The sequence below is a fragment of the Eurosta solidaginis genome, chromosome 1 (assembly GCF_040869045.1).
Source record: "Eurosta solidaginis isolate ZX-2024a chromosome 1, ASM4086904v1, whole genome shotgun sequence".
Classification (NCBI taxonomy): Eukaryota; Metazoa; Arthropoda; class Insecta; order Diptera; family Tephritidae; genus Eurosta; species Eurosta solidaginis.
The window spans coordinates 368,170,599-368,191,173 of record NC_090319.1 but is presented as its reverse complement, the minus strand read 5'-3'; the positions used below and the strand labels follow the sequence as shown (position 1 = coordinate 368,191,173).

The following is a 20,575-nucleotide window of genomic DNA, read 5'->3' as shown; positions in this document are numbered from 1 at the left end:
AACCGGGTACTTTTTTGAACTGGATACTTTTAAAGATCCGGCTACTATTTTGAAACGGGTTTTTATTATTCAAAACCTGGTTCCTTACGAAAACAGTGTATTTTTCGGATAATATTCTTTGGATAATCTGATATTTGTTCGAATCCGGGTACTTTTTAAGAATCGGAAACTTTTCGGTATTCATGTACTTTTTAGAACAGGGTACGTTTTCGGTTCTGGGTACGTTTTAAAACCCGGGTACTTTTAAAGAACAGGGTACTTTTCGGATCCGGGTATTTTTTCAGAACCGGGTACTTTTTAAGTGGTGAGATATTCAACATTTGACCAACGAACGCACTCAAAGTGGTGGGATATGCTATTAGTTGTAACTCACTACAACTTAGTCCAAAGAATAGTTACATACTCACACATATATAAGTAAAGCTCATATAAGTTTTAAGAAAGGAGGCTGATATACTCCATTAAGGGGCATATTACGTACAGCGCGAAGAGGCGCACTTTCTAGTATGAACCACAATTCGTATGATATAAGAGCATTCATTCACCTTAGTGAGAGACAGTAAACCAAATTGCCTTTATGAAGTTTTTGGAATACCAATGACTGCCAGTGACTCTCGCCCTAAGTTTAGCATCAATATTTCCTACACTACTAATATTTTTCTCAATGTACTCTCGCTAAACAACTGAATATTGTTGCTGTGGAAATCACAACTATTCTCGAATTTAGCTAAGTATATAAATTAAAAAAAGTTTACCTGGACACACTGTATATAAGTTGTGTTAGTTTATCAGTTATGTGTGGGTATTTTCTGACACAAAAGTGACTTATATGAGCTCATATGCAAAGACAAGAGTTCTACAAGTAACAATAAGAAGCATTAATGCAAATGGGCGTCGCTGTGCAAAGTTGTTGTTTTTTTTTTTTTTGACAAGACAACAGAAAGTTCAAAAATCAACAAACTCAAACACCTTCGCATGAGCTTGACACTAATACGAAATAAGATCCCATAAATATGTTCTGACATATGCAAAACGTATTGGACATACCTTTGTGCGCATGAGTGGAGTTGATGCGATCATGCGTTGGCGTTAAATTGCACAGACGAAAAATTGGTGATAAAGATAAAAGGTAATTGTAAAAAAATGATGACAACGTAAATTTTGTGTAAATCAAAAGAGCTTAAATCAAGGTCAGTCATATACTTAAAAGAATTTTCTTCTTTTTTGTAATCAATTGTGTGATCTAACGTCAGAGCGAAATATAAAGTACGAGCCGGACCCGTGAGCATCTTGCGCAACCAATATAAAAGTCTTTTATCAAATATCAACAGAAATCAGCTGTTCTATCAATCAATTAAAACTTACAGCCTGCGCTGCTATCTAGCGTATGGTAGCAACTGCCTGCAATGCAGTGCAAATATTCACAATAGTCCCATCGTACAAATAGGTTTCTTTGTGTGCTCACAATCGTTTATTTTTAACAAATTATTTTAATAAAATATAGCTAAACAAAAGCACAACGACAATAATGGCCAAAGCTCGCTAATAGCTCGAATCTCCATCTTTACAACCAAAATTTTATTTATAGATTTGGATTCCAAATAAGAGCGAAAAAGGGACCCGTACATAAAAACAGCAATTAGAAACAATATATGATTACTATTATAAAAATAAGAAAAGGCTACTTAAAAAAGTAATTAAGAATGCTTATACTTAACCTTAGTACGAAAAAGATACTTTCTGATCTTTAAAGGCTAATAAACTAACGTGAATCGGCTGAAAGCAAGGTCAGCTGGAGTTTCTCAAACAAATGTTAAATTAAATAAGCCCAGAATATTGAAGGAATCTATTACTGAAAATCAAAATTAGAGCATATAAAATTTTTGTATTAGAACTTGTGGACTTCAAAGTACGGCTCTCCTTACCACGGTTTTCTTTCTAATCGTTTTTATTACTTAATCAAGTTTGTCGCTTGAGCCTTTTGTTATGCTTAGTCACTATATAATCGGTCTTCAATTTCAACATATCTTTTGTCATTTAAAATCTTTTAAATTTGTGTTATTACTCAATTTCATTCAAATTTTATGCTCTGTTAAATTGTTAAAGTGCATTGGCGTTTTGTGATGCCGTTGTACTACACTTTCATATTTTTTTTTTACTTCAGTGCATTTCCGCAAGCATTGCATGTTTGAATTTTACTTTTTTTCCTAATTTTTTTAGTTTTTTACGGTTCTTTTCTTATGATCGGCTTAGTTGCAAGTTATATAAGCATGCGCTTTTTTAATTGTTTTAAATTATGTAGAGGAATATACATTAACCCGGGTCGATTTGTATGGATGAAAGTTAAACGATATCGCGCCAATCGATGTTTCGATAGATTTGGCTCAGGAAAAAAAGTTCCACTACGCATAACCCAAAAAAATAATTTTCGAGCCTGCGAAAAAATGGCGAAGGGGTAAATTTTTCGGCCAAAACCCAAAAAATATATATTTTTTTTCAAAAAACTGTTGTAAAAACATTCACGATAACAGTTTTTTGAAAAAAAAAAAAAATATTTTTTGGGTTTTGGGGAGTATTTTGGTCGAAAAATTGACCCCTTCGCCATAAAATCAATGGCGTGATATCGACCCAGTCTAATGTAGATACTGCACGCATGGTAGGGTGGTACGAAATAAAGAATTTGCTTTTGGTTTTAGGTTGGAGCTTAAAGCTAATGGAAAGGAAAATTCAATAAACAAAAATTGATAATACTGTCCCATCAATAAATATTGAAAGCTATCCATGCCATAAAGAAAATAAAATATGTGATACCACCCAAATAAAATATTCGTAAAAAACTTTTACTGTGGTATTTATTGATTATTCATGAAAAAATTTCTAACAAGCCCAGCGCTCTACCGCTCGCCTTAAGCATACAATAAAATTTTCGGCAAATATTTCACATATAAATTCTTTCATTACTTTGAGATGCGTTTTTTATTTGCTGGGCCCCAACTTTTACATTCCTGAAGAGGGAGTCCACCTCTTCGTGAAAAGGACGATCTCCATTTTTGCTTTTGTTAGCGAAGACCGTGATCATCCTACCCCCAACGGGTTAGGCGGCTTAGAATATAGCCGCGGCAGGTATGCCTGTCGTAAGAGGCGACTAAAATACCAAATTTATTCAAGGGGCTGTGTAGCGCAACCCTTTTAAGGGATTGCCAGCGTAATTTATAGCTACTCCAACCCAATTGTCAACCTCACCTATCCGTAGCAAATCCTGTTTCTTTAGCAGCCGATGCGACCCCAATTTTCTCATCGATATAGGGGGTCAAAGGGCGCGATGCCCAGAAGGTTTCATGTGGTCATACTAAATCGTTCTCGAGATGGTCGGCCTACTATCTTAACGGTGTATGCTACCGCAACATACTGGTCCTGCATCCGGCAAAGGACCATCAACATCGACCCCAAAACCTTGGGGGAGTGTACTTATCGCTACACGACTACAACAACAACCGTGATCATCCGTCCATCTACTTAGACCACTCATAACTTGGTTTAGTTTGAGCTCCGCTAGCCCCCATATTTGTGCTAATTTACTATAATTTACTACTTATATTATTAACCTATGCCCGAGCCGATGGGCCTCCAAACAGTTGTCGTCACCGTCAACATTTCAGAATGGGCATACACGGTCCTTTTATGGAGATATCTCACTTCGGCTGTCATTTTTTAATTCTTCTTTCTAGTACCTCGGAGTAAGTAATTTCACGTTTAGAAATCAGCGCTGCTTAATGGACCAATATTCCATTGGATGCATTCATGTGTCTTTTAGCGCTGCTTATTATGTGACTGCTTGAAAAGCACTACACATTTTGAGCGCACCGCAGAATATTTCGCTCCTTGCAAAGAGTACTGAACACTGTGAAATACCAGCCGTAACGTGGAGCTTCTTGGTGGCAGCTGAAGTCTCTTATTCTAGCAGCCGATCGATGTTTTCTTGTGTAACTCTTCTATGCGATCCAGCGTGTCCAAACTTTTAGCACATTTATACCAGTTAAAAGCATTATTCACGTCTAAAGCGACAATGGTTCAATATTCTTTAGATCCATCTAGCCTTCGAAGAATATTTAATCAGTTAAGCAGATATTTGATATAGGCGAAACCAGTTTTCTTTGCATGGAAAGTAGAGTTTGGACCACACTGTTAAGGAGCACACCGTAAGGGAAGAGCTCGGCCAAAAAGAGGCGTGCTTCAGAGAACAACACTGGTGCAAAAGTCGAGGATTTCGGCAGGCAAAGGCACTAATAGGAGGGTACAACTTAAAGCGATATAAAGCCATGATTAACCCCCCAGAACTCGGATTGGACGTGGTGCTGTGAAGAGAATGAGGGCACAACAGACCAATAGGTCACAACATATATCTATCTATCTACACTCTTAAGGAAGAGCGGGTATGCTGTCTTCGCATCTCCTTTTCCCTTCAACTTTTTCGGTAGAAAGGGGAGCTTCTTAAAATAAGGTCTACCTCTTGGACGTTGGAAGCGTCTTCGGACTGGAATGACTGGATATGTTGTTCTTTTTTTTGATGTGGACGATTCGTATGCCAATCTTATGCCGGCCGTAACAGTCAGTTCAAAGCAGCATAACCTTGTTTCACTCAAGTTTGAAGATAGTGAGTTTTCAGCCTCGACTTTTGATGGTTTCATATGCCTCCCTCCCCGATCCAAGTTGATCTCCACAACTGGTATCAATTATTGGGGCTTAAATCTAAAACAATGTGAAAACTTTATATAAAATGCAAAAATTACAAACAAATTGCACAAATAATAAACGAAAAATAAGCTGTCCACAAAGTAAATAAATTGACCAACTCAAATGCTTATAGGTTATAGATATAGCGAAAACCCAAAGGAGGAGTTGGTTGCCTACGTATATCATCAATAATCGATTGCGTCGGTTTCCATAGGGTTGAGTGGACCAGCTGTTTTATACGGATATGGATATAGCAAATATGTCAGAGCCCTAGGCCACAAACAGCTTTCTTGCTAAACAAACAAGTACTTACGTTGTGACGCAGTTGCTGCGTGAAGTCAGCAAATCCGGATTTTCTATTCAAATTGGTAACGTAATTACCTACGAACATTTCAGCAACCTAAAGTCTGCTAACTCATAGACGTTAAATTCTATTATTTGGATGAAAAAAGAAAAAAAACATTACATAATTCTAGTAGTGCAATCAACAGCAACAGCAACAGCAACTTGCATTAAAGTTATTGCGTACATTTAATTATCACTTGCATGTTATTGTTGTGCAACAATTTCATAAGCACTTATTTACAGTAAGTTAGCTGATAATTCAAGCTAGCAATAAAATTCTCAAAGAAACAATATTTAGGACTTTTAGCGCGCTTGGAAATATTTTACGAGCGTCTCGGCTATTGTTAAAGTAAAAAGCAACAATAAAACTGACACATGCCAACCTTTCCTAGCCATTTATTTTCTATCACATATTCCTTTCACATTTTAACTAATTTTTGATACCTTTAAATATAGCCTGAATGGTTCAAAAAAAAAAAGCTGACACTTTGTATAGTGTAGCATTCACTCATTAAGTTATACACTCATTTGTACAAACATATATTTCAACCCGTTTTGGAATGTCTTGAAATGCACTGACTCTTACATACATATTAATACATTTGTACATACATATATTTTGGCTCGCTTTGGTACGGCCTGAGATTCTATTGACACAATCATTCATTTGTACAAACATATATTTTGTACACCGTACATCATCTGGTAACCTGAGCCTTGGTATGCTACTGTTGGAGCTTGCTCGCAACAAGCCTTTACCTGTAGACAAATTATTAACATCATTCACTTGTGCTTGCATTGCAGATTCCACAGCTAATTTTATTTATGCTTAGAATGCAGTTCCCAGGGAACTGAACTGAACGCATATGTGTGTTATACACTTAGTTTGTAAGTTTTAGTGTAAGTATTTTAGCTCATAGAAATTTTGTATAAAAGAAAACAAGTTTTGAATAAAGAACTTAATTCTATCTGGTGCCGAAAAATGAGCACTGCAGCCTAAAGTACTTTATTTCCATTCCCCAAACATTACAATAGCAAAAATTTTAACAAACTGTGTCCAAGTGTCAGTGAAATGGTAGTCTGAGTTTGCATGGAAAGCCCCATATAGATGCACATATATATTCTTAAAATATATTTTAGCTTAGCTGTGTTTTAAGTTTTCCTATCTTTTCTTTTTCTCTTAATATTCTTTTTTTTTTTTGTAATTTTTCATTTCATATCGCCTGCATTGCTTTGTTGTTGTAACCAGCGATGACAATGCCCATGTCATCTTGAAGTTCTTGCAGAATGATCATCGTGTACGTGAAACGGTTTATGGTCATGAATATAAAATACGCGCTGAGCTAACCAAGCCAAATAGTAATTAAACATTTTCTTATAATTTTACTTTATATACCTAACGGTCTTTGTTATTAAATAAACTATTTTCAATATATGTAGAAGTGAATGTGTAATTAATGTAATGTCTATTATTTATAATTTTCTTGCCTTTTATTGTTTTTGTTTTTATATTTGAAAGGTACATATGGCATGCGCGTTGCAAATTGTTTTGCTTTCGATAAGAAAAATATCAGCATACCGCTCATTGATGATAGAGGGTGAGTTAGTTGATATTCATTTTAAGCTTTTATAATTATAAAAAAAAATTGTTTATATGTATATGTATAACAATTTATATATTTGCAGTTGCCCTGTTGATCCTGATATTATGACTCGTTTTATATTGAATCCTGATGGACACAGCGCTGATGCGACACTAAAATCTATGTTCAAATTTCCTGAAGGTAAAATTTTAAATTGTATAGATGAAAAGGCCCAAGTGCAAGTTTATATCTAAGTTTTGTTTAATTTCTGCACTTAAGTCGCTTTAATCAAAAACTAAATTATACAGCCATTCCTTTATTTTGGAAAAAATAAATTATAGCCAGTGTGTTTTACATTGGAAACCCAAAGCCTACATCCCAAACTAAATGATTTCCAATGGTAAATGCGAAAACATCATACGAATTCGAAAAGCTCCATTTTTAACCCGTCGTCGTAGAGCTATATTGCCTCTGCACATCCTGTCTAAAATTCACTTCCTTCTTGAAAGAAACTTTTTACCTCTTGCCTCCTGTCAAAGGCTTGTGCCAGTCAGATTTCTGAGTCACACTCATAAACCTTCTGACGATACAACGGTAGACATATATCTCTGAGCTCCTTCAGTGGGACTTTTACTTCGAAGAGGTTGGAGTTTCATGTATATGAAGGGCCAGGTATAACTGATTAACGATCATGTTGAGTGCAATTTTAGAGCACGACCTTAGTACTCCTATTACCTCTCTGAGGCTGCTCGCCTTACTTCTTACAGTTCTTTGATAGTGCATCGTAAGTCCAAAGCTGGTCTCCGTATTATTGGTCCCCACCTTAGTATAAATCTACTAACGGCCGTATACAGCTGCACTACGGGCTTAGGTTGTGAACCCCAGTTTCTGCTGGCGGTGATTTTTACAAAAGTAGTACACTATTTGAAGCTCCTTACCCTAAATTCGAAGATAATTTTCGAGCTAAGCTTATTGTCTATATCGACACTCAGATACCTAACTTAAAGGAATGTGCTACGGCAGTGCCATTAAGGCGTATATTCTCCTAAGTGCTACTCTAATATTTCACTTAATGTTGAGCGGAATATATCTGCTCTAGTAGAGTCTCGTTCGGTGTGAGACCCACAGAGGCCGTAAGAGAAATCTTCCCTGGAGGTTTTTTCTACATACAAGTTTATTCCGTTCATGTCTGTATTTTCACGAAGTGAATGTTGTGACGCTATTCGCACAGAAAGTTGCGAAGTATCGATGTCTCTCGTCTGTTAATAATCGATGAGCAGATGGAATGTCAAGCCTTAGGTATTTTTTATGTCTTCTTATATTTTTAGAACTTTCGATCCCACAAAATATAGTCCTTCTTTTATTGGATAATGATCGACGTAGAATTTTTGTAGGACTTTATGAGATGGTGCCCTAGTTTATATACCGTCTCGTCTATCTCTTTTGGGCTGTTGGTAGTACAATTACAGTTAACGCAGGCTGGAGAGTTTGTTGAGAAACTAATGATATTTTCCATGAGGTAAAGCACCAACCAAGGGGTTGTAAAGCGCATACCATGCTTCATATCTTCACAGCTTCCCCAACCCAATTGTCAACCTTACCTACCCGAGGCGAGTTCTATTAAAAATATGAATCTATTGTAACGCATTTTGGGTCATTCCGCTTATTTGCAACCTTCTACTAACGTTCGTATCGCTGAACTGTCGAATAAATAACTCCAATATTCTGTATTGCAAAATGGTCTTTATTATACTACTTTGAGACTAGTTCAATTATACTTCACAATTATACTTCACTTCGCAACTAATAGCGTGTTTAAATCAAACTGATCACTAATTACTCAGCTTGCGCTGCTTATACTCTCCGTTGCTTCGTCCGCATATTTCTCCAAAGGTCTAGACGTTTCACCATCTAGAATTCTTGTAGCTCAGGCTCGGTTACCAGCTATATACATGTATATTTGTAGTTTATAGCCACATGCGTGTGTATGTGTGAGTAACTACTTCGGCTGATGACTACGTGTGTGTGTGTGTGAGATATCTCTTCGTCGCCTTCTAAATAAGTGTTGCTAGCTTTAACGTGGACATGTATATAAGAGTGGCTGCTTCATGTTTTTGTTGTTGCGTGATTATTTACTAACAGCCTAGTGATGTCAACATTCGCCACTCTATCATACACGTATTTAGCAGGCGAGGGGGGGAGTGAGGGAAATGAGTGAGTGGATAAAATGAGTCATACATCTAGGGTTTTAGGGCCGCTACCTTAGATCGTTTATCTAGAATTTTGGTTAGTTAAACGAAGTTTAAGTTTTATTCTTTGCATATCTCTTTAGAGCGAGTCGAATAGATTAGGAGTAGATTTCGGTAAAATTTTCAACTATTTTGTTTCCTTCTTATAATTTCCACAGGTTCCGAAGTCCATCTGCAATGCGACGTAATCCAATGCTATGGTCGTTGCGTGGACGATGAAGACTGCAAACAAATAGCTTTGGCCGGTGCAGGTGGTGTTAGCAAAGGTGGAAATCGTAAATTGGGTCCAAATGAAGAGGGTTCGAGTTTGGCGGGTACAACTGTGTACGTGTTGGATCCAGCAAACGCGCCATGTAAGTGAATGGAATTAAAATATATTTTTAGCCAAATGTACAAACTTATTCCGGCTATTTTTTTGGAGTTGATAATCGAACAGTAATTAATTGCACAGCATAACCAACAAATACAATTTGAACTCTTCTTTCAGTGATCACCGGCGATTGTGAAGATGGTATTCGCCCGCCATGGTTGCTCTGGTTGGCCATTACGCTCGGCGTTCTCTTCCTCATTATGTTGTTGATGAATATTTTCCTTTGCACGGCGATGAGTTGTAGTTGTGCGAATACTGAGGTAAGTATTCAAACTAACCAAATCATATACATCAAACTAAAATTTTGTTAATTAACCAATATTATCAATTATTTTTTGTTATATTGTTGCTGTTATTGTTACTAAACAAGATCATCGAAAAAGAACCATCTATCATTGAAGAATACGATCCGTACAGAAGTTGGCATGGTAGTCAGTATGGATCGCGTTACTCATTGCATGGGCGTGATGCACATAAAGGCTACACAAGCGGTGGCTCAACGATACACTCAAATAGGTCTGATAGATATTAAGATGGCACAACTAAAATAATACAAATTTTTTAAAATTAAAAAAAAATTAAAACAAAATATCAATTATATATGTTTATATGTGCTACTATGTGTTAGATCCACACAAAAACAAAGAAACAAAATCAAAAACAAAAAACACCGGAAGCTGAAAATGCATGCCAGAACTAATCTTACAATATTTTGGTATACAAAATGTAATAACACAAAAATTTTGTTTAGAAAACTTTTACTGCCATTTAGGCCACCGACAACCAAACGCTGACAGCTATACATACATACGCAAAAAAAAGTACAATACAGTGAATAAATTAAACAACAACAAAAAATACAACAAATTTCAGTAGGCCACAATGTAAATTTAGATTTGTATGTGTTTATGTTTATATGTAATTTTTATAATTTAACAACTAATTTTAGAGTACAAATACTAAAGTAATAAATAAAAATAAATGAGAATCGTAACGAAATAAAAATTATAAGATATAACACAAATTTCTATAATGCTTAACCCTACTGAGCTGTAACTAACCAATGGTCACAGTTTTCGCTCAAACTACTTTTCACACAACTCAAATTTTGTATAACTGTATCTTAAAATTTACTTTAAATAACAAAATATGTGTTTAAAAAAAAAAATAAATTTTTCTACGTACTTAATATTACAAGCTCCTAATCAGGGCCCGTATCGTGTTATATGATCACGTATCGAAAAACGCTTTCACTCAAAAGATAAATATAAATCTGTCAAACTATTCGTAGAAATGATATAAGGTAAGGGATATAATGTGTACTTGTAGCCATAATTTCACATATTTCCTTAACTGATTCACCATTTCAAAGCTATTGCGATTTGAAAAATTGATTTCGATCACCGAACGTATAGCACGATACGAGCCCAGTTGTAGATTTGCTCAACAAAATTTACACTCACTCAAACATCACTCACTTTATAATTTGCCATACCCATCACTATAAGGGGAGTGACAAAAGTTCGCTAAGTTCACGTAAAAGGAAAACAAATATTGGTTTGCAATTCATTTACTAATTTTGGGAAAAATTTTAAGAACGTGACATCAGGGCGGACAAGGCGATTCGATTATACCTTGTAAATCTATTCAAAGCCTTTTCTTCCGGGAGTGGGATTTGAACCCGCACTCCCACGATGGTTGAAGTGTTACAAACGCATTCCCCCACGTCATGCCTTAGTTGTTGTAAACCTTATCCCAATTGCCTTCTTTGCATATTTTCTTTATTCACAGTCCATACTTTGTATGGCATCATGTGGTAAAGTTATGCGTTGGTAAGGCGGTTTCAAAGAAACTTGGTGTTTGTTGCGTTTTTTTTTTTTGTTTGTTTACAAGCCTGGTTTATTTAAGGATTTTTATTAAATATATTTTTACCTTTGAAATAGTTTTAATAAACTTTTTGAGAACAATTTTTTTTTGTTTTTATTCTTTTAGAAAATTCCTAAAAATTAATTATTTAAAAAATGTCTAATTGAACTAGAAAAAAAGTTTAGTCAGTTTTAAGAAACTAATTGGCTATTTTTTTCACCTGCAATAAAAAATTAAAAAAACAGCAAAACTGAAAACAAAACAAAATTATCCAACATAATTTTCATTAAACTTTCTAAAACAAAACTCGAAAATTTCCAAAAAATTCTTATTTTATTATCGTCTAGTAAAAAATATTGGAAAAAATCACAAAAATCTTTTCTTGAGATAGACAAATATTTAGAAGCACGGCGGCCGCCGTTGTGGTGGAAACGTGTTCCTTCCAGAACACTGAAAATTCTGGGTTCACGTCCCGGGGAAAATTCAGAATCAAGTTTATTCAATTAGAAAAAAGATTTTTCTAAGCGGATTCGCCCCTTGGCAGTGATTTAGAAGGCTCTCTGTGTGTATTTCTGCCATGAAAAACTTGTCAGTGAAAACTCGTCTACTTTACAGTTGTCGGTAGGAGTCGGCGTAAAATAAGTAGGTCCGTCCAGCAAATTTGAAAGAAAAATTAAAAGGAGCACAACGAAAATTCGAAGAGAAACTCAACCTAAAATCAGGTTATCGCGGCTTGCATTTATTTTTTATTTTCTTGGCAGAGGAAGATCTATGGATTCCTTTCGCCATTAATTCCAAAGCATTTCTTAAGCTAACTGACCATAATTTCAGAACAGTGTTCAAGTCTAGCCTTCTAAGTATTAACGGTAAAAGATACCACCATTTTGCTATTAAATGCCGCTCCCCTTACAGGTTTTTTGGTTTTTAGAAATAACCGAAAATCACAAAACATTGCAAAGAAAACTCGGGCATGCAGTTCTCCTCGTATCATCACAGAGTTTGCTATAAAAATTTCTGGATATGTTCTAGGAATCGTCACACAAAGCTCTAAACCAAATGGCCAATATGGCTGTGCTATGTACCCGGAAGACCTTCGCTCTCACTTCTGCAGTCTTCGATATGGTTTGATTTTATCGTTAGGTCCCTTCTTAGCAGTTTTTTTTATTTCTTGTTCTTATTGGAGAAAGACCAACATCATCTTTGTGAAATATAAGTTCGGTACATAATTCTGTCATGCAAATAATTTGATTTGATTAGTAGGACTGTGAATCATGGAGCGACTCAAGTGTAGAGTTATGAAGGGGGGCATAGCAACTTTCTCTTTATATTAGTCGCGGAATTTTGACAGACTCCTTTTCAGTTATTTTTCTTTTTCTTGACAACACATCGGCACACAATTTTTTTAAAAGAAATCGCAAAATAATTGTAAAACAACTTAAACAAAAAAATATTCACCTGTGACCAACTAAGCTAACTTTTGTTGATACCCCGATTAACCCGTCCCGTGCAACATATTAAATATTTTTATTATTATTTTTTGTAAAAACAATATACAATAACAAAAATCAGTTTGCTTAAAAATTGTGTATTCTTGAAGGTCGATTCCCATTGATAATGACAATTATGCGATTGTACATTCACGTCCCGGCTCTAGACAAACCGGACATGCGCAAGGACACCGCTCCCGCGGACCACCCAGTAATATGTAACAAAAAAAATTATAAATATAGATTATAATTATTATTAAACTAACTGTTAATACAAATTAAAGTTTTTTTATTCTTAATTTAAAAAAAAAATAATAATAATAATTAAATAAATTGTATATAAACAACCAAATTACAGCGCTTTAACGATAAACTAAGTACTCCCATATGCACACAATTTTAGTTTACACCGCTTTTCGAAACTAACGAATGCTGCTCAATCCGCCAAGAACAGTCAATGTTCAAGAGGGTTTTGATTGTGCAAAAGTAACGAATATTCTAATTAATTGTTAAATTCTAAAAATAAAAAATTTTAAAAGAAAATAAAATTTATTTCTGCAAAAAAATTGAGATCAATATTTTATTCTCTATTTTCGAACTGTAAATTACTGTATTATAGTTATTTACTCTTCTTCCATTTCTTGTAATTTATAGTCTAACCTTAATTTAAGCTCTTAAAGCTTCCATGCTAATCCACTTGTATAATGTTTTCACAAAAAAAAAAAAAAAAAAAACAAATAAACGATAGATTAAATTAAGTCATTAGCTTATTAAGTACGAATTATATAAAACATTCTCATTCAGTTTGGTGTTCAAAAACTTTTCAAAAACTGATTTTCCTCAGTTAAAAAATCAAAATTTTAATATATACAAATATATTACCACAGATAAAAAGAAAGCAGGGTATTTGCTCCCCCACCATTAAAAGCTAACCCCAATATTCATAAAATAATTATGTTTTATAAAGCTTCTTTACTTGGTATTTCGTATGGACAGGTACTTTACAAAGTATTTAAGGGCCAACCACATTCGACTCTTGCGTCGTTCTGGCTCTTACGCATCGCCAACAGCTGACTTTGAACAGTCTCCATGGCTATGTCTCAATCCGCAAAGAACGCAACGTAAACACCAAAGTAAATCAAAAGAAGTTCAAAAACTTACATTTTGCTATCATTGTCACTCAATTTCCTTGCAGTCTTCTAATTTTGCTCTATTTTTTTCTAGTTCTAATTAATTGGATACAATTTACAAAAGTATTTTCTTTTTTAAACTAAAAAAATAATTATTTCCATTTTCAAGTTTTCTTTTTGAGTTCGTTTAGGCAGGAAAACTTGCAACGCGCCTTCTTTCGAAGTGACGTCAGCGCCAAAACTACGCAAAAGTCGAATATGTTCACGCCTTTAACCTTTTTTTTCGATTTAAGCATTAAGCTTTTTTTTCACATCAATGAATGTAATTATGTACGAAAAACGATACGTATTAAAATAATTTAATAAATAAAAAGTGTAACTAATATAATTCCAAGACTTTTGTAATTGTGTGCAAGCCTGGAAAGGAAATGGAAAACTGGATAAATAGATGCTAGCTTACACGTATTACAATAAGCCAAATCCACAGAAATCGTCTTTGGCGAAAGTAGTCTAGGTGAACAAAGCAAAAATAAAACATCGAAAAGGCATACATATGTACAACAGGCATAGGTAGTAGGGGTTTACGCCGGTCACTTAATCAGCGGCGGCGGCGTAGGCTCTATTGTATATCGGCGGCGGCGGCGGTTTCCGGCGCGCCAACAAAGTGATCGGCGTAAACCTCTGAATTGAATGGCTTGACTTAAGAGTATCACATTGTCTAGAACTAATGAATATAGAAACATACTGCTGACGTCAGTAGTATGTTTGACGATCTGGAACAACAGCATTAACTTGCGGATGAGTATATAAGAGGCTTGTAAAGCGAAAATTTAAATAAATAATATTTGGAAAGGTTTTGTATGTATGTATTTAAGGAAATCGACGTTTCGGCCATTTCGGAAAGATCCACGGTTTTTGCCTCAAAATCTCGCGGATCGTTCAGAAAATTTCGGGATTATCTCCTTGCGGAGAGAGGGAAAAATACTTAAAATGGTAACACTTTTGTAGCGTAGTTTTACTGAAGGAGATGTTCTGGGCTAACTCTAATACCCGTAGTCGGCACGTTTTCTTTAAATCATTTGTGGCTACATGCTGGTCACGCACAAAGGCGACTTACGGTTGCTATCAATTATCTACTAATAGTCATGACACTCGTGGCACAATTTTAACGTTTAGCATCAATGCTGGCTTATTGCTGATCGCGCCAAAGGACGCCTTCAGTTTTTTTCAACTGTATCTAAGAGATACAATTCCCGACGTGCGAACAGTAGCAATCCCGACTACCAGTCGCTACCACGCATCCTGGCCCTTATACCATATGCCAGCACAGAAGCTATAGGACTGCGACTTCGAACTCATACCTTCGTCGACGTCACTTTCCTAGAAGCTCTAGGTGTAGCTCCGAAGACTTTCTGACGGATGTTTTTGTCGCGCTATGCTTCCGAGCTACACCAAAAAAATACCTTGAAACATTAGGAATTAATTATTCTGCCAAGGATGCCGCCCTTGACATCATAAGCAGTCCAAGTGGATATCATTGCGTAACGCATGGGTGAAAATCGTATAATTCTTGGTGCATCTACATAATTTAAACTTACAAGGGCCGTGGATAAAAGTTTTAAAATGTAGGCCAAAATTTGCACACGTTTGTGTTCGATAAATTTACTTAAATAGCCTTAGTTTCAGGCCTTATGTTATAAGAGCTTATTATGGATGACCGCCTTCAACTTTCAGACTAGCTCGACTATCCCCTACGTTAGGGTAGCAGAACACCCGATCATTTGTTCGACTGTCTTGAGAAAGATTTTGCTTCACCACTTTTGAGTGTTTTTGTGAAGGACATAGCCTAACCTGATTAAAAAATGTGTCTACGTATTTGTAACAGGAGCCGTCACGTGTAGGTCATATTTAAACATGGTTGATAGGCCATATCCAATGTGATTTACTCCAAGGTACTAGTTGGGGATAGTGCCGCCAACTTTAGGAAATGTCAAACCGGGAGACTTGGGTGTTGAATGATGAAGTGTGAAAATCAAAATTAAGATTTCAGACGCTATTTTATAGTTAAGCAAATAAAGTGATTTTTCAAACCCTTCTCATACGTGTTGAAGATATATGCAACTTAAGTGTGAGCTGAGAATCATTTCAAAAGAGAATTCAAACCACTGGAGCCTATTAAAGGATTTTGCATCACTGATTTCGCTTATTCTTTCAGCCAATCGGAATATAAAATTCGGCATCTTTTTCGGGTAACTTACTTTTTTAACAACTTCAGGACAATTTGAAAATATGTTGACATTTTGGGACATTTTATTTCAATTCATCGTTCTTTGTTAATTTTTTAAAAAAATTATGCGAAGTGAGCATTTAAATTTTTTATATAACTTTTCCATTTATGTTTATTTATTTAATGGTGTGTTCAATTTATACTTATTATTAAGAATTCATGAGCTTAACACCGGCTTATAATAATTGAATATTCAATTTAATAACTGAATATTCAATTATTATGTTTTTCTAAGAGAAACTGAAAAGAAAGAAACATTTACTGGCATATTGCGATGATACCATTTCGAAAACCGCCAACGTAATCATCATCAGACAATTTCGTAATGTTATCAAAGGGTTCACCGAAATTCGAACCGCGAATCACACCGTGAAACTGCAGTTGCCTTAACCACTGCTCTATCCTGCTGGTATTTGTTTTCATGCTTATTTCAGTTTTTCTCATTTCTACACTAACAACACAATTGAGACATTCTGGCTCTATTAATTTGCGTGTTGTGTAGATTTGTTTTTGTGAAATTTCTTTTTCGTTGAGAATGAGAAGTTTTGTAAACTCGTGCTCAGTTTTACATATTTATTTTGTTTGTTTAATGGTGTGTTCAATTTATACTTATTATTAAGAATTCCTTCCTTTGATAATATTACGAAATTGTCTGATGATGATTACGTTGGCGGTTTTCGAAATGGCATCATCGCAATATGCCAGTAAATGTTTCTTTCTTTGCAGTTTCTCTTAGAAAAACATAATAATTGAATATTCAATTATTATAAGCCGGTGTTAAGCTAATGAATTGTTAATAATAAGTATATAACTTTTCTTTAAGTGTTTTGTTTTAATAACTTGGTGAATTCGGTGGTGCGAAATCCGGCATTGAAAGCGCCTGTTTTCTCAAATAACTTTTGAACGGTTAGAAAGTGTTAAATTTCGCAATTGGATTTTTATAACTGGCACTGATGCGCATCCCTTGATACCCCTTTCGACCATATCGGACCAATTTTCGAGATGAACAATAAATGGCCTAGACAGTCTCAAAAGAGTAGAAAATATAGTATCATGCCGAACGCCGCCGCCGCCGCCGATTCGCGTTGTTTCTCGCAGCGCACGAAATACTAATATTTCCCGGGGTCGAAAATTCGACCAATCCAGTTTCTTAGATAAGAGATAACAAAATTAAAACTTTTATCAATGAACATATACAGAAGTGTAAATTCTCTGCTTTTATGGAGATTTCTTGACATGGGACATGTCGTATAACTTCTACTCCTCTGTACAGCACGGTGTTAATGCGGATTAGCTCCAAAACAAATTTCATTAACCATGCGTAGCTGTTGCTATTTAAGATCGTTGTACACAATTTTTAACCTACGCACTGAATATTTGAAACTTTCATGGAAAGTATAGGAAGTAAACTCGTCGTATAGTTATTTTACACTTTGTGTGGTTAATATTTGAGCTTACCATTTTGCCTGGTTGGTGCATAAACTCAGGCTCTATCAAACTGCATGAAAGGGTAATTTTTGGAAAAAAAATGGTAATTAACAGGCTTACACTCCAAGCAGACGAAATTGCAATAGTATTCTATGAATGCACACTTCATTTCGCAAGACTTTCCACATTAGCAGTATTCAGGTTGGAGGATGATGAAGATTCCGTGGTTACGGATGTACATGTGTATATTTAAATTTGTATGGTAAGTGCACATCCCTCTTTTCTCGTTTAAACTTTGACATTAATAATATTGACAGCTATGTAAATCAAAATTGTATCCTTTTTCTAATTCTGCCGCAATTCAACACAATATCGATGCTGTGCATCTGCCTGCCAAGTATGACTGCCCTGATAAAACTACCCTCAGAAATATTAAATTTTATATAATATATATACATTTAAACAAATTGATACATAGTATTTCGTCCAAATCTGCAAACGGTGCGTCCAAAAAAGGAGTTGAAAAAATTGCATGTGGGGTACTTATGTATAAATAGATACCATATTAGAGTTCTGTGGGAACGAAAATACTTCCTTTACATGTTTTAGCACTTTTTGCTAAATGTTTGATAAAATCAATAAAGTCATTGGTATCTACTAAATCACAGTGATGTAGCTGCAGTAGTTAGGAATATGCCAGAGTAAAGATGTTGGTCTATACATCGTAAGTTCTGCTTACTCCAAACAAGCAAAACATGGATCGAACCCATGAATGAGGACAAAAGGAAATACCTGCTGTCATCGAGCAGAGTCAGCGTATTTACGCTTTGGCAACGACGCCACTGTTAGTAGCCATAGTTTTGAAATAGTAAAAGACTTCGTTTATTTGGGAACCAGCGTTAACACAAACAAAAACATCAGTTCTGAAATCTAGCGAAAAATTACTCTTGCCAATAAATGGTACTTTGGACTAGGTAGGCAATTGAAAAGTAAAGTTCTCTCTCGGCAAACGAAAATCATGGTCTACAAGGCACTTATCGTACCCGTCCTGCTATATGGTGCAAAAGCATGAACCATGAAAACATTAGATGGGGCAGCTCTGGGAGTGTTCGATAGAAAAGTTCTTCGAATGATTTCCGGATATCTACAGCTACGGCGAGTACCGAAAAAGATGTGTTGATGTGCTGTACGAGCTTTACGCACCTATCAACATAGTCCAGTGAATTAAAACGCAGCTGCTACGCTGGGTAGGCCATGTTATACGAATGAACCCGCCTATGTAAGCAGATGAAAAGGGCAGCTCCCAAACCAATGAAAGGACCAGGTGAACACGATTTGAATTCCTTTGGTGTCCCAATTGGCGCCAATTAACTCAGCGAAGAAGCGACTACCCTGCAAAAATTGTTGGATGACGTGTTCCATTTTCTTCATGTTGGAGTACTCTAACAATACTCCTTTGCAATGCGTTTGCGGACCACCATCAGCCGATCATTGCTGGTTTCTTAACGACCATGATCACGAAACGATGACGATCGAACAGAGTTGCCAAAAGTAAAATATTGCATACAAATAACTGATAATAAAATTTTACTATGGCAACTCTGATAAAATGCGCACTGGTTTTATGTATACATACTATAGTATAGAGAAATATTAGTTTCTTTATTCACGCAAATGCTAAATAACATAAGAATATTCGTAGTAAAAAATATAAAAGTTGTATTGCCTCTCTTCATTTACTTTCATTTTAAATTAAATTCACTCCGATAATTCTTTCCGACACAATTCCTCTTTAGCACTTTGGCATATGATCCTCTGTGGGTGCTCCATGGAGTGCAATAGTGAAAGTACTTTGGAAAGTACTCTCACGTATGTACTCTATGGAATACTCACAAACAAAGCGAGAGTGGGATCACCTACTCCTCTCCTAGGACATCGCAATGTTAATTGGAGCACATTTTTTGTATGAATACAGATTAGTTTTGGAACACTCCTATACTCCCAAAGAAGTATTCCTTACATTATTTATGGAGAACTCGCGTTTTTTGAAGGGTAACGCGCTTTTTTAAACGGCCATAACCATTAAAACTGTTAAAGGCCTATTATGTAAGTAAGTGAGTAACGCCCCCTATTTACCGAAATTATCCCCTATGCACTGCAGAACTCCATTTCCTACAGATTGGTGTATATTTCATCGAAGTCGGCCAAACGATGAGTCGAAAAAAGGAAATGAATATTGGCGAGCGTTGCCAACTACTTAAAATTTGGTATGGCGCGAAGTTGATTTGTACGCACGAAATACTAATTTATTTACTTGTTTTGGGCGTCGCCACCTGGCGGAGAGTAGTTTTATTAGTAGTCTCACTGGTTTGGAGCGGGCCACATTGGTTTTAATATTTTGCTTATGATGTATTTATTATGAATGTTAAAGTTCTCTTCATCAGTTGGTTTCAGACATTGTAAATATCTAAAATTTTCAAATGTTTCGAAAATAACAAAATAGTAAAGAAAACATAAATTGTGTTCGCAAAAAACTTGCCGCTGTTTGTTCCGAGAGCTTCAATTGGGTTTGTACACCATTTTTTAATGGATTTTTCTTACTTGCATATACAAAATATACATGTGTACTTCATAATCTACTCAAATAAGGGTGCAAACACTCGATATCGCTATTTTACCTAATACTCATAGCCCTACACTTTAATTTAAGTTCAATAGGTATTTCGCTTATAAATCAAAAGCCATAGTAAGGGTGCTATGTCAGCCATCTCAATAGATATACGCTTGCCTCACGAGCTCACGAGAAGAGGACTGTATCCAGGGCACAGCTTGTAAGCTTTCGTCAAATGATGAGAAACAGCATCAGATCTGCAAGGATTAATGAGGACCTCTTTGAGCCATTTGAGTGGGCCAAGTGGACTAAGATTTTATATTCCTTGTTGCTTGAAATTGTCGTCAGTTATTGTAAGAGTTGGCTTTATTGCCCTTCTTGTTTTAAAAACGATATAACAAAGGAAAAAGATCTGTGCCTTTTTCCCGTCTTCGATACTATGAGGCTTGTCCTTTTGGGTCAGGGGTATTATTGCTGGCCTTACA

At 35.6% G+C, this 20,575-nt stretch overlaps 1 protein-coding gene across 12 annotated transcripts in view; it reads left to right on the top strand.

Moving 5' to 3' along the window:
* Positions 1-14,152, top strand: part of LOC137238205 (uncharacterized) — a 137,298-nt gene extending 123,146 nt beyond the window's left edge. For 10 of the 12 annotated variants that reach the window (XM_067762936.1, XM_067762935.1, XM_067762937.1 and 7 more), the window contains exons 5-11: positions 6,329-6,438; positions 6,599-6,677; positions 6,766-6,863; positions 9,070-9,264; positions 9,399-9,541; positions 9,652-9,797; positions 12,745-14,152. In XM_067762936.1, coding sequence (XP_067619037.1) covers positions 6,329-6,438; positions 6,599-6,677; positions 6,766-6,863; positions 9,070-9,264; positions 9,399-9,541; positions 9,652-9,797; positions 12,745-12,856 — 883 coding nt within the window. In that variant the 3' untranslated portion in view covers positions 12,857-14,152. Of the gene's footprint in view, positions 1-6,328; positions 6,439-6,598; positions 6,678-6,765; positions 6,864-9,069; positions 9,265-9,398; positions 9,542-9,651; positions 9,798-12,716 lie in introns of all 12 variants that reach the window. The other 2 variants (XM_067762940.1, XM_067762941.1) reach the window with 2 other exon arrangements.
* The last annotated feature ends 6,423 nt before the right edge of the window (positions 14,153-20,575 follow it).